This window comes from Physcomitrium patens, chromosome 2, assembly GCF_059467195.1.
Source record: "Physcomitrium patens ecotype Gransden chromosome 2, ASM5946719v1, whole genome shotgun sequence".
NCBI classification, from domain to species: domain Eukaryota; kingdom Viridiplantae; phylum Streptophyta; class Bryopsida; order Funariales; family Funariaceae; genus Physcomitrium; species Physcomitrium patens.
In genome coordinates this window covers 23,253,186-23,268,116 of record NC_143411.1, presented here as the reverse complement: position 1 = coordinate 23,268,116, position 14,931 = coordinate 23,253,186, and the positions used below count along the sequence as shown (strand labels likewise).

Here is a 14,931-nt window from a genome sequence, read left to right as displayed (position 1 = left end):
ATTACGAGAAATCCAGGTCTTACTACGGGTCTTAGCCAATCTAATGCGAAGACCAATTTGACCCAATTACGGGAACATCCAGGTTACTACGGGCATCTTTTCCAATATGGGACCTGAATTGGTCGGGCGACTCAATGTGGTCCCGATTACGGGGTTTTGATTCTGTTTCGGGCTGTCCTGTTCTCTGTGTCATTTCAGGGAACGTTGTTTTCGATAAATGGATTTCTTAAAGGTAAAAATGGAGGAGAAAGCTCTGACGGCGAGAGCCAATTTTGGATCCAAGCTTGACGGTGGGAGCCAATTCCGGATCTAAGACGGAAGATTGAAGAAATTCAGAGGATAAGGTTAGGGATGAATATAGTTTTGAAGAGGGGGTTTTTTTTTTTTCGGGGAATCGGGAGGAGCTAGTTTCAAGCTTTTGCAAGGTTACTAGTTCGGTTTTCATTGGAGGTTTTTGAAGATCAAGGGGATTAGAGAAGAGGAGCTTCATGCTTCGGATCGGAGAAGGAAAGACATAGAATTTGGATTTTTCTTCTTCGTAGAGTTTTGAGAAGACTGAGGCAATCGCTGCTGAAGTCAGTATTGTAATGGTGAATCGGGATTTTTAATGAAGTGGGTTTGAATACTCTTGACTGTTTTGTGAAATCGAGTTATGTCTATGATTGAAGGATTAAAAGGGTGTCTATAGGATTGAGTATGCGGAGTGAATGAAATTTATTGGATTAATCTAACAAGACAGTTAGTGGATACAAGATCGTAAGTACGAAGCGGTATTGAAGATTAACAGTTTGGGTTGTTCGGGGTTCTCTGTAACGTCTAGAGACCTACCGGCTGGGACAAAAAGGACTTCGACAAGCAGTCGAAGAGCATCCGTATAGATTTACGGTACGTTGTTGCAGTCGTTTATATTCCAGCAATCAAAACTGATAGACTGCTTGACTATTGGCGAATCTCCATACTACCTTCTACAGCCAGATGCCCGACGCGTTCTCGAGCAGGAAAGCACGTAATACGACAACGTTTGCTTTTTACATTCCCTTCCGAATTATAAGCAGTTGTCAGAGATAGTTTAATTCCACATCTTTCAAAGAACTTACCAGCTTCTTGTGCATTTAATTCTCCACGATCTATAGTGATTTTTCCTACACATCCGTAGCGGCAAATGACATCTTCAAGCAAAAACCTACAAATCCCCTTTGTAGATTTTGTCCTCAATGCTCTTCCTTCTACTTGATTTGATAAATCTTCACGAGCTAAAACCAAATATCTCATCTGCCATAACTCAACTGGCATAATAACCAAATCAACAACCTATTTAAAATGAATAGTCAGAGGATACATAGGATGAAGACCATCTCGATGTCGGATATTAGAATACGATTGACAGATTTCACATGACTCTACAAATGAGAGCACATCTCGATACATATTTTTCCACCAATATCATTACTTGAGTTTCGCAAAAGTAGCCCAGATTCCTCTATGCCCTACCCATAAATTATCATGAAACTTCTTTAATAATTTTTATTTTTCTTCCTTTTTATCAATCACTCGTTAAGGCATCCCAATTCCTTTCTTCGGTCTCTTCCATAAGAATCCATCTCGAAGCAAAAATCCATATGCTTTTTTTCTTATTTGTTTGAATTTTTCTGTAGACCAATTCCCTTGCTTAGTCAAGGTATTCAAGTAATGACTAATATTCAATAATTCTCCTTCATAAGATTCTTCAAGAAATAGCTTGTCTTCTTTGTTGAGATTTGATATTGAATAGAATTTCAATCTGACGTCATCAATGTCTTCAACCATTTCGTCCTCCCTCTCATATCTTGCTTGAGATAGCATGTTTGCTACTAAATTGTCCTTCCCAGTAACATGCTTAAATTCTGGATTTAGTGATTTAATATAAGCAATCCATCTCAACATTGCAATATCTGGCATTGAACAGTTAGTAATCATTCTAAGCAATGGCAAGCAATCTGTTTCAATTACTACTACTACCACAATGAAATAGTCCGTTTCAGCTTTCATAGCCGAAACAACTCTCTAAAGTTCTCTTTTGACTTGCAAATATGCACGTTGACGAATACTTAAAACTTTAGCCCCAAATCGAACTGCAAATCTATTCCCACTTGAATCATCTTGACCCACAGCCCATTCAATAGCAATTGGACTAGCGTCCACAGTCAGAATCACTAGTCTATTGCACTTAAAATCAACCTTCCTCAATATTGGAGGTGACATCAATAATTTCTTCAATCTTTACATTGCCTGAATATGCCTTTCTTTCCATTTAAATCGGTAGCCCTTGCGTAACACTTCATATAATGGATCCACTATGTGAGCATAATGAGGGATCCAAATTCGATAAAATACACATGCACCTAAAAACCTTCGAATCTCTGTTAAAGAATCACAATCCTCTTTCATCCTTCCAATTGCATCAACTTTAGTCAAGTCTAGTTTTCTTCTATAAGATCCACATAAATGTCCAACAACCACAACCTCTCGTACTCCAAATATGGACTTCATATCCGATAATGTAAGATGAACTTCTCCAAGCCAAGTTAAAATCTTTTCACAATCTTGTATATGATCAACAACATATTTGCGACACCCTCTCTTATCTAAAGTTTCATCCTTGTCTCCTTCTCTGCACCCTTTTATAGGAACATCATCCTGAAAAGGCATAGTCTTTTCTGGAATAAAATCTCTCAATACCTTATTCATCCCATTCATCATATGCGCAACTGAGTTGGTCGCGCCTTGAGGAAGAGTGCACATTCTAATCAATCCAAGTGGTGTCCTCATCGTTGTCATATCTCTACTTCCTTCGGCAAGTTGAAATTGATCATAACCTGAATACAAATCACCCATTGAATAGATCGCCCTTCCATCAAACGCCTCAGCAAATTCATCCATAATAGGTCCAATTCCTGCATTCCTGATAGTTACTGCATTCGCCAGTTGCATATCTTGAATAAACCGTAGTGATCCATTCTTCTTAGGTACCGTAAATCATCGACTAGAATACGACACAAATGAGGGTTCCAATATTTTCATCTTTATCTTTTCTTTTAATAATTCCACTAATTTAGGTAAATGTGTCCTCGATACTAGAATCGATCTTAGATTCCAAGGTACATGCGGTATAGTGAAGATAACCATAGGTGTTATAATATTCGGATCTATACACCCAATTTCATAAGATTCGAAGGCAAATGATCTACCTTGTTTAGCCAACATCTTTTTGAAGCAAGTAATTTCCTCCAACAGTAAAGAATCATCAGAACCAATCTTCAATTCTTCAAAAGTCTCTTCAGTAAACTGATGTCCAATACTCATTGGATCTCTTAAACTTGCTTCTTTTGATGCTTCTTCCATTTGTTCTTTAGAATCTTTTGATAATGGTCCGGCAACAGGCTTTACCTTCTTATCTGCCATTTTATATCTCGTCTCTATAGTGACTTCTGGTGCTTGAAAAGATTCAAGTATGGTATAAACCTCTCTTGAATGAATCTCAAAAATCTTATCATTATCCCCTAACCCAATAGATGTAATCAATTCCAATGAATCTTCCAGTCCATTTTCTTTATAAACACCTAAAATCCTCTCAGCATCTTGTAATGTACCTAACTTGCATAATTCTCCTTCAATATTATATAATCTTTTTCTTTCTTTTCTTTTAAAATCATCAACTTTCTTATACATAATATTTCCATTCTCCAAAATACCAATAAAATTCGCATCAAAGGTACCTTCATTTTGCAAGAGTACTTCCTCTTTTGTACCTCCATAATCTCGCTTTATAGTGGTACCTCCCCAAAATCCTTAAATCCTTCAACAATCTTTGGCAATGGTTTCTCCCTCAACCTATCTCGATTCCGTTCATGGTTAGGAGGTATTGTTAGAAATTGTACAGCTTTCCTCCCATCCTCGCTACGTACCCTTGCATAAGCAGGACCATCGTCAAGTACTTTTATTTCCATCCGTGTTGCCATAATATAAGGTTGTTCTAAAATCAACGGATAAGACGTTGTATCTTGAACAAAGAAATGTTGCTTCATCGCAACATCCCCAATCCGAATTTTGACATCTGGACAAACTCCATATAATTCGCCCCGTGTGTTATTAGCTGCTTGTATTGCTCATCCATGTTCCATATCAATTGGCCATTTTTGCTTCTTATAAAGATCTTTAGACATGAGATTTATTTCAGAACCATGGTCGACCAAAGCAACAATTGGTTCTTCTATATCTCCTACTTTCACCAATACCTCAGTAGTTGCCCTTGCCCAATGCTTTCGAGTATAATGGCTCAAAGTTTCCATTTCCTTATCACTATAATCTTCGAAACGTACTCGTTGATTATATCCATTCTTTTCATTTGTTGGTTGCTTGTAACCAATATCAACCTCTTCTTTATCTTTGTATATTCTTGCATCAATAGCATGACTCATTCCAGTTTTGCCCATTAATTGCCTCTTTTGCTTAATGCTATCAATGATAATATCATGAAACTCCTTCTTTGTAATTTCCAAGATTTCTTTCAATGTGAATTCTACCTTAGCGTTTAATATATGTTCTTTTAACACCCCTTTCAAATTTGTTGCCACTTCAATGTCAGAAAGTAGCTTATAAGCATTTGATTTGCTCTTATCTTTTGTCTTTCTTGTTTTTTCTTCCAATGATGCTGAGGTATCCTTTACAAGCAATTCTTGTGAAGCTGCCTCCCGAGCCTTGTTTCCTTGAGTTTTCCTCTTAGAAGAATTTCCTTCTTTCGTATCATCAAAATTTCCTCGTCTCTTTTCTTCCATCAAAGCTTCATGTTGGCTCTTAGCAATATATGCATGAACTGAAAGAGACTTAACAGTATCCTCCCAACATGTTGTACCTCGTATTGTAGCTGGAGTCCTCAATAACGCTTCTCGAGATAATTTTCCTTCTTTCATTGTAGAAACGGCAGAAGCCCAAAACTCACTAGTTTTCGTACTTCCACCAAGGTCATCATCTACTCTAGCACCATAACTTGCACTTTCTCGTGCTGCTGTTTCATGCTCTTTTAAGTAATCTTGAACCAATGCTCTCATTCCTCCCTTGCCAAAATTTGTTTGAAGAAGATCATCCCTATCTTTCAATGCTATCTTTCCATCTTTCTAGCAAATAATTCCCTGCCGTATCATATTATTAAATTCATTGCAATCTTTTCTAGTGTGTGAAGCATCATCACACCAAATGCATCTTTGTACATATTCTTGTTTTGAAACATTCTTCGAATTATTTATAGAAGTATTCTCTTCAAGTCTTGCCAATTTGATTTGAAGATCTCGTATTCCTCGTATAATTTCTTCCATATCATATCTGCTTTCTTTGATAAGGATGTCGAAGGTTGAACTGTAGGCATTGTTGGTGGTGTTGTACGTACTGGAGCTTTGAGTGCTTGTACTGTTTTCGGAATATTGCTCCTATCCTTCGTCCTTTCTTTTTTTGTAAGTAACCCCACCGCATCTTCAACGTTCTTCCACTTCGTTGTCAATCCTTCATCTTCTTCTTTGTCTTCAAGAAGGGTTTCTAATTTCTCTTGCAATTCTCCATCAACAGCTTGAAAAAGTAGATCAACTTTGTGCAGCTCCAATGTCAATTTTTCTACCTTCGATAATTGAGAGTACTGCCTCTCAAATTCCTTTAGTAGCTCTGTTGCTTGCAAATTCTTATTAGGCCGTTCAATCCATTCCAAAAACAACTTTTTAGTAACGCGATCAGCATCTTTCAAGAAATATTCGTCTTTCAATGCATGTGAAAAAACCTCCCATGAATTCCCATAACAATCCATAATCGTTGTAATATAGTCTCTTATCTCCGGTATCATGGGAAGTCCAAATAATTCAACCATTTTCTTCTTAGAAACTCGATTTAATTCCATTTCACAAACATAACATCTTATATACCTTGAAATATTCCTTCCATCAAATTGATCAATTTTATTGACCACTGCTTGCAATGCTTTGGTTGCCAAAGCTTCCTTTCGATCATTGCTTTGTTGTTGCTGCATTGATAATGAGAAGGCTTGAAACATACTAGCAATAGGCGGATCCATGAGCATACCTTGTCCTTTAGAAGAACCCCCACCAAAAACTCCTCCCAAAGATCCTTCAAAATTTTTATTTTCGTTCTCCATAAAAATAAAAATAAAATCAAACAAAATCCAATACCTTCCACCTCAAGCTTTCATATTGGATTCACCACTTATATCGTATTATATGCTTTTCTGCTCGAGAACGCACCGGATGTGTGGCTGTAGAAGGTAGTATGGAGATTCGCTAATATTGAAGCAGTCTATCGGTTTTTGACTTTTGAAATATAAACGATTGCAAGAATATACCATAAATCTATACGAATGTCCTTCGACTGCTCGCCGAAATCTTTTTTGTCCTGGCCCATAGGTCTCGACGTTACAGAGAACCCCGAACAACCCAATCTGCTAATCTCTGATACTGCTTTATACTCACAACCTTGTATCCACTGACTGTCTTATTAGATTAATCCAAAAAAATTTCATTCACTCCGCATACTCAATCCTATAGACACCCTTTTAATTCTTCAATCACAGATGTAACTTCGATTTCACAAAACAGTCAAGAGTAATCACACCCACTTCATTAAAACCCTGATTCACCAATACAACACATCGACCTTTCTACATTGATCGCCAGAAGTCCCTTTTCTGACCCCTACCTTAGAACCTTGTATCCTCTTTTTTTCTTAACCTCCCTAATTCCCGAATCTCTGAATCCTCTCCTCCACCGTAACCATTTCTGAATGTTTTTTTTTTTCTCTCTTTCGGAAAAAAAATCCAGTTCACCAATACAACACTGACTTTCAGCAAGGATTGCCTCAGTCTTTTTCAAAACCCTATGAAAAAAAATCCCAATTCTCTGTCTTTTCCCCCCTTGAAGCATGAAGCTAGCTCTCCGACTCTTAAAACCCTAGTTCTCTCCCCTTCATTTCTTAACCTATCTTCTCCTTTAATCCTGAGAAGATCCTATTCTCCCACCTTGGACTCCTCAAATTGGAACAGTCGATGGAGCTTTCTCCCCCATTTTTACCTTTAAGAGATCCTTTTACCGAGAGGACGTTCCCAGAACAGCACAAAGAACGGAACAGCCTGAAATGGAATCAGAGCCCTGTAATTGGACTGCATTGGATTGCCCGACCAAGTCAGGTCTCATATTGGATAAGAGACCCGTAGTAGGACCTGGATTAGAGGTCTTCTGAAATTGGATCCAATTGGCTCCGCGGTCAGAGCTTTCTCCATTTTTTGCCTTTTAAAGGATTCTTTTTTCAGAAACAACATTCTCGAAAATGGCACAGAGAACATGACAGCCTGAAATAGAATCAAAACCCCCGTAATCGGGACTACATTGAGTCGCCCGACCAAATCAGGTCTCATTTTGGCTAAGAGGCCCGTAGTAAGACCTGGATGTTCCCGTAATTGGGTCAAATTGGTCCTTCGCGTCAGGCTCGCTCAGTCATCGATTTAGTCCTTCCGATTCTATTGACTTCCACTATTGGACTCGAATCGAGCATTTTGTTATTGGTAAGTATGCCCTGACCGACTATAATAGGATGTCTAAACTGGCCCTTGAATATTGGTATTGGAATCAATCATTGCTCCCAATATTCGAGGTAACTAAACATTAATAAAAGTCCCCTTTCTTTATATTTTCACGGTATACTCATATTACAATACGACAACGGTCCCTATTGTAGTTGGACAAATTGGTTTTCCGACATGCTATCTTCTTTGATTGCCATACTTCTCATTTTATGGTTGTGTCATTTCTTTGGGCAATGTTGAGTAGTGTGCTCAAATTTTCCACAATATAAGTACAATCCTTCCTGACGACAACGAGTCTTTTCTTGCTAAGTAAGAGGTTTAAAATGTATCACATCAATTTGCATATTCTCTACTTCCGAATATATGTGTTGAAGAGATGTTGGTGTTGCTATTAAATTATAGTAATGTTGTGGTCCACTTGTACGGTTCTCAGATCAAAATTTAAAAAGACGATTGTTGCACTTCACAGTAAAGTTAATTGCTTGACTCAATGTTTGAGGATCAGGTAAGTTGAGCATTAATTTATAAACCTCATATTGTAATCCATAGAAAAATTAGCTAACAAGTTTAGCATCATCTCACTTGATATTAGTTCAAGTTGTCAAAATTGTGAAGCATACAATGTTATTGATTAATTGCCTTGATGCAAAACATGGATCTTGTTGGTTGCAACACGAATTGCATTATATTTTATATACATGGATCAAAACTTTGCCAAAAAACCGTTCAAATTATCCAATATTGGATTTTGTTGTTCAAGAAAAGATAAAAACCATGATAATACTGAACCTGAAGGAAGCGTACTAATGAATCTAACTTGCGATCTTAGAGTTAGATAACTTTGGGATTGAAGTTCAATCACAAGTTGTACTCTATTGATAACCTCTAAACTTTGATCTAGTGCCATCAAACTTCTCGGGTAGGACAATTCTTGGTTTTCTAACACTGAAAGGGTGTTCCACTATAGAAGAAGGGACATGATTTGGTACAAATGTTGAAGTAGCTCTAATCATTTCTATATCTTCACTTCTTGTCAATCTTGTTGCTCCTTGTGGTGGTAAATTGAATTGATGCATCACAAGTATTAACTCCCTCAATTGGTCTTGCATTTGTACCATTGCACTCTTCATTTCAGTAAGTTCTCCCATGATAACACTTAGAAAAGAAAAGATATCTAATATTACTCAAGACAAATAGAAGAGAGGACTTGAGAACAAAGAAAATAGTATGTTAGGGACATAGTCCTTAGACCTTTCTAGAGACAAGTTTCTAGAACCTTCTAGAAAGAAGTCTCTAGAAACTTCCAGAAGATTCCTTGAATATTCTCTTAGAATATTCTTTGAAGATTCCCTAAAGATTTCTTTAGAAGGCTCTAGAAGATTCTTAGAATATTCTAGTAGATTCTAAGAAGTTACTTGAGAAGCTTCCTAGCTCTTAGGTAGTTGCTCGAGAAGCTTCATAGTTCTTGGGAAGCTTCTTGATGCGCTTCCTTAGAACCATAGGCCAGTAGTATATATAGGAGTCAAGGCTGAAGAGTTCTTCAGTCTCGACAACACATCTCTTGGAGTTCTAGCTCACCTTTCTGGTGTTGTTCTTATACTCATCTATTTAATCTAGTTCTGCCACTTCTTCTTGAACTTCTTATTAGATTTCAAATCTGTATTTTGTGTCCGTGACATACTAAGGACAATATCAGTATAAAAGAGGGTAATCCGCAACTTCTAATATGCTTATGTCTTATCAAGAGAAAGGGGTAATCCATTCTTAATCAAGATTAGATAAAGCTCTGATATTATAAGTGCATTCTTGTCAATGTGTCAAGGACAAGAACATGATAAAAAAAATAAACAAGTGAGACTTTTCTCAAAGAAAGATGAAAAAATAGAAATAACTTGATATGCATATTAAGAAAGAAATTAGAATGGCTATTGCCAAAAGACAAGAAAAACTAAAGAGCCTTGAAACTAGACTAGAAGCAAGAAAAGAGTTGACAAGAATGAAGAAGGCTTCACTCTTTTGTCTATATATGCTATCTAACTAGGGGCTACGTGGTGATGTTTTAAAGGACCTTCAATATGTATTGACTTTGTAGGACATGTGCTTTGACTTACTAGGTAAGTTTTTCTACGTGTGGGCTACATAGTTAGCTTGGTCTTCAAGCTAACAACATGTGTGGCATATGGCCAACTTGTTGGCCACGTTTCTAATCCAAAAAGTCAATTTAAGACACCTATAAAGTCAAAGTAGCATCTATAAAGCTTCTAAGAAGCTTCCATAGAAGATATTATAGAATTAACTTTCTTTTACGTGCTTTTTGTTCTACTTATTTATACATATAATTACTAGTTTACATGTGTATGTTCGTGACATGGTCTCAGGTTTGGTATATCTCTAACCTAAAGGATATCCTACACCAAATACTAATTATTCTTATTTAGTCTTTGAATATTCTCTAATTGATGCTTTATCTTCTTGACTTTGACTCTTAACCCTTAACTTTGTTTTATATCCATAAGATGCCCTATTTATATACCAAGAGTCAATTCATTGATAATTAGCAACTTATGTAAAATAATATCTTTTACAAGATAACTTATTCTACTTTCATTTTTACTTACTTATTTTAATAATGTTTTTGTAAAAAAAGAAACATAAATATGTGCTAAGCCATGAAGCATTAAAAAAACCAAAGCCTAGCTCATTTTGTATCAATACAATCAAGAAATATTTGTGTTAAGTCCTAAGAAATATTTGTTTTTTTGTCCATTTGTATTTGATGAAAGAGCATGTCTAAAAATATTAGAACCAAAAAAAAGAGAAGAAAAGCAAACAAACAAAACAATCAAAAGAAGAGTATGGAATAAAGGGTACTTAGGCAACAAGGAGAGATACATTTCAACCTGATCTTTAAAAAGGTATGAAAGCATTTGTCTTTGAGAATTCTTTGATCTGTTGCATGCTGTGCAAGTGCCAGCATTCAATCTTAAGAGGATTTGAAGACAATGGCTTGATCATTGCTAAGACTTGAGTCATGCTAGCTGATTGTACACGTAGCTGCCACGATCTAAGACATGATTCGAAAACATGAGCAGTTATCTTCCGAATCAACACTGCGTTACAAACAACACTATCAACTTTCAGGTGAAGCTTTGATTTCTAGGTGCTAATGGGCTCAACGCTGCCTATTTATCAGATCTTGCAGATTGAATGCTTATGAATCCAGTTCCAGGACTATGGGTGTGCAATCAGTGGTTTAGGTCGACGTTGAGCTACATTGATGCGCTTTTGATTCCTGCGTTGGGGGGTGAGAGGATTGGGAGCTTTGGATTTGGAGCATGGTGTGTGTCCAGGTTCCGGCGAGAGCGCCCACAGGCGGCGCAATTATGTAGATCCAAATGGCGTCATACTTGTTGGCCACTATTGCTGGTCCCAAGCTTCGCATTGGATTCATTGAAGCTCCGGATACAGGCCTGCAATGCGTCAAAGTGTGAACATCCAGAGTGAGGAACGCGGCATTTGTTCAACCTTTCATGGAATCTGTCATGCAAGCAAGCAACAACTTGTTGTGAACTTCGGAGGCATTGATGAGTACCCTGCAAGCAAGACGTTGAGGATGATAGTCGCCCCTATTGCAATTCCTGATAGCTCGCCATTCTGCACCCAATTACAAATTCTGTTGATTAGAGTTACGGGGCCATGAAGAATGATGTGACACAACGTTGGTGATTCTGTTGCATAGGCGATTGTTTAGAATGAATAAAGAAGAGATGAGTTTTTGATTGCGCACATTACTGGAACCAGTGGACACCGCCGTCGCAACGAACAGGAGGTTGAATCCTAGGATTAGTTCAACTACGAATGCTTGTGCATAGCTCGCAAATGGAACTGTCAGAGCTACTTCAGTATCCCCAGTTACCGCTTGTAGAATGCCTGCTGCGAGTAAAGCTCCTAGAAATTGTGCAATCAGGTAAATCGGAACCTGGAGGAGCGTCAATTTGGTGAACAAGTTGTTGCATGGGGGCATAAATCACTAGGACAGCATTTCATGAACATCTACAACGTTATCATCAACATCAAAAGGTTCTACTCCTTAATCACTCATCCTAGTTTAGAAGATTTCACCTATTTGCCTGAAAATGGAATTTGTGTGTCAGATTGTGAGGAGAAAAGACCACTTCACTCACAAGCTGTAATGGGAACATCTTCTTGGACGCGAAAGCGAGAGTGACGGCCGGATTCAGATGAGCTCCCGATATGTTGCCAACCGCGAACACCATCATCATCACAGACAACCCACCGGCGGTCGCGAATCCTAGCAAATTTAGGTTCCCGTTGGCTTTTTTGTTGGCGATCGCAGTACCACATGAACTAAACATAACGAGAAACACCGCAATCAACTCGGCTCCGGCCTGTCAATCACCATTTGCAACGCATCAGAAAAATCAAACCCAGATGACGAATCATCGGCAAAATCATAACCTATGGAAGAACATCGACGAGGAGCACGAAACTACCATTCGAAGCACCCTGTCATATGATGCGCCACCAATTCGATAGGATTCCCCCATTGTTGACAGCTTCTGGGCTTGCCACTCGTCGTGGAGCTCTAGGTGACCTTCCAACAGCAATGGCACTTGCAGCACACACTGATCTGAACTTTCGTGCAACTCAGCATTAATCCTACACTTGTTGCATGGTTTCGAATTCATCAAAGGAGGTACCACTTGCTCCATATTGAAAAATCCGCCACAGGTTACAGGCTGTGACAAGCTTTGTGTTAGAACTCCAACTTCCAAAAGACTATAAACCTTGTGCGGTTGCAGATTAACTTTGCCAGCCAACATTGTAAAACCTTCAATTAGAATGGTCGATACTTCCACCACAGGGAGCTCAAAGTTTTTCCCTGCTCCCACATTACCCCCCGTTGCATGTACCACGGAGATGAATCCGAGCCCATTTGAGCACAAGGGACCACCATATCCGCGAAATCGAAGTGACATTCACAGCGGTTCCAAATAATGGCTATAAGCATGACGTACATCGCAGTCAGGGTCAGTTTCAGACCCAGCGACTGCTGCCGTATCAACACAAAGAAAAAAGTAATTTGTGAATCTGAAAGCTCCTTAATCTAAAAGATTGCAATCTGTCCAGGACCACCTAACAAGCTTAACAAGCACCCAGCTCGTCGCACATGCGAGGTGCATGAAGTGGGTAGAAGCCATTGGTAGGTGATTCTCTGACCCCGTTATCAGCTACGTGGCTCGAGACCTTCTTCGTCCAGAAACACCGACGTCTGCAGCTCAAAAGCTTTTGCATGTCATACTCTCCACCACTTGTTGTATTCAAGGTTTTGAACACATGAAACCAACAAAACGTAGTCTTAATTGCAGCATTTTTTTAAAGAAGAGCATCAGCTGTGGCTTAAGATCACCCTTCCACAAGCACTGAATTGCCAAAGGAAAAGCTTTATGCATTGATTTCGAGGATTCACAGATACCCACTTTGGCAGGGAAGGCATGAGTGTTTCCAACTCATTTAGGTTTCTGGTTTATTTTAGATGCACAGATATTCATGGCGTTATGGGGTTTATGGTTAAAAAAACTGTTTTTGACACTCTGCTTGAATAGTAATCACTGGGTCTGTGTTGAAGTAGGAGAATGGGTTGGAGAATTGATTTTAAAGGATTGCATAATAAAGGAGAGCTTCCCACAAGACAGTTCCAATATCATTTTGTATGCAGTAGAAAGATGATATTTAATGAATATTTTTCATTTTTCAATGAATATTTTGAAATTTTCAGGATTTTTTGGTTTCTAGTTTTGAAGCAACCAGTGTTAGAACTGCATTGTGACATAATGGTATAGTGACTAGTTTAGGGTACTGATCCATATACTGACTAGTTTTGCTATCATTTCTAAAAAATATTATATTATGTTATTTTTAAACAAATTTATAAATTAAAAATAATAATCTATTAAGTTTCGTGTATTCTATTTTTAAATTATTTGAATTATTATATATGTACATATATACAAATTTATATATTAATAAACTAAAATACTTAAAATTGAGATTAACCTTGTATTTGATTGTTATTAAAAGAACATATGATTTATGTATTATAAACCATGACATTTTTCTATTATTAGAAAGAATCTAGACCTATCTGGCTTTTTTCGATTTTGCTAAAATATATTTATTGCAAATTTTAAATATTGGTTTGGAGATACCTTAATTTTAAACATCCAATAGATATTTTCACCAGTACATTACTATTATGTAAATTTTAGTTTTTTTAGTTTAATTTTAAAAAGAATATATATATATATATATATATATATATATATAAAAATATATATATATAATGATCATTATTTATATTATATTAATTAGATCCAAACACTATCAATGATAAGTAGAATGGTTATTTGATTAAAAATCAGTTTCAATTGATAATAGACTGCAATTTCTTTACTAAGTTTACATGACTTTTATATATATATTTATTTTTTATTCATATTGTAAAAAATAAATACTTTATTTTAATAACATAAAATTCATGTTTTTTTATAATTAAGAATATACTATTTTTATAATTTTTGTAATATTACATGTGACAAATTTGTAGTTGCAATGTTTTATCTATTTGATAATCTTATCTTCTTTTTAATTTTATTTATTTTTATTTTTCACTATCAAATATTAAAGATTTATATAGATTTAAAAAAAACTATTATATGGCTTGTTTGATAGTTCAAACCTAATAAAAGTCAATAGGATTTGTAAAATAGGTTGTATCTTTGTTTATTTAATACATAATATCTTAATGATTTAACATATATAATATTTTTTAAGCTTGAAAATCATGCATAGATATTTGTACTTGAATTTTATGCAATTAAAAAATTGATGTTAAAAATTAATAATCTAGAAATATTTGTCATAGTGACTAAAGGATTTTAGATTGTATTTTTATCATGTAGATTAATTAGTAGTTATATTAGTAGTAATAGATTAATTTGAATTGTTTATTTTTACTCTCTTATAATATGATCATATACTAATGTTATTACTATGCCATTTTTTTATCTTTATAATTTAAATCTATATTCTATATATGTTTTAAATCACTTATCAATCTTTAGTTTATTTTTAAATGACAATTTGGATTTAGAACCACAAGAATTAGAAAAAAATGACTAAAAAGGAAACAAAAGTTAGATAGATTGGTAAGAGGGCAATAGTTGTCAAATTCAGCCACCAATGGTTTTTTTGGGATCTAATCTAAATACTTTCTATTAGAATAGGGATAGCAA

The 14,931-nt window shown here is 36.3% G+C and overlaps 1 protein-coding gene across 1 annotated transcript; it reads right to left on the bottom strand.

Moving 5' to 3' along the window:
* Positions 1-10,521: 10,521 nt before the first annotated feature.
* Positions 10,522-12,615, bottom strand: LOC112274131 (aquaporin NIP1-1). Its single transcript, XM_024503341.3, has 5 exons — positions 12,130-12,615; positions 11,800-12,024; positions 11,403-11,594; positions 11,208-11,269; positions 10,522-11,085 (listed from the first exon to the last, which is right to left on the bottom strand). Exons 1-5 carry the CDS (start codon positions 12,613-12,615, stop codon positions 10,869-10,871), a joined length of 1,182 nt encoding a protein of 393 aa, XP_024359109.1. The 3' UTR covers positions 10,522-10,868.
* Positions 12,616-14,931: the final 2,316 nt, after the last annotated feature.

Bases quoted from the DNA above. Each gene is read 5' to 3' on its own strand.
- LOC112274131 (XM_024503341.3), bottom strand. From the start codon at position 12,615: ATGTCACTTCGATTTCGCGGATATGGTGGTCCCTTGTGCTCAAATGGG. The intron at 12,025-12,129 runs GTAGTTTCGTGC...GGTGATTGACAG, and splicing joins ATGACAGGGTGCTTCGAATG to GCCGGAGCCGAGTTGATTGC. The intron at 11,086-11,207 runs GTACTCATCAAT...GACGCATTGCAG, and splicing joins CTCAACGTCTTGCTTGCAGG to GCCTGTATCCGGAGCTTCAA.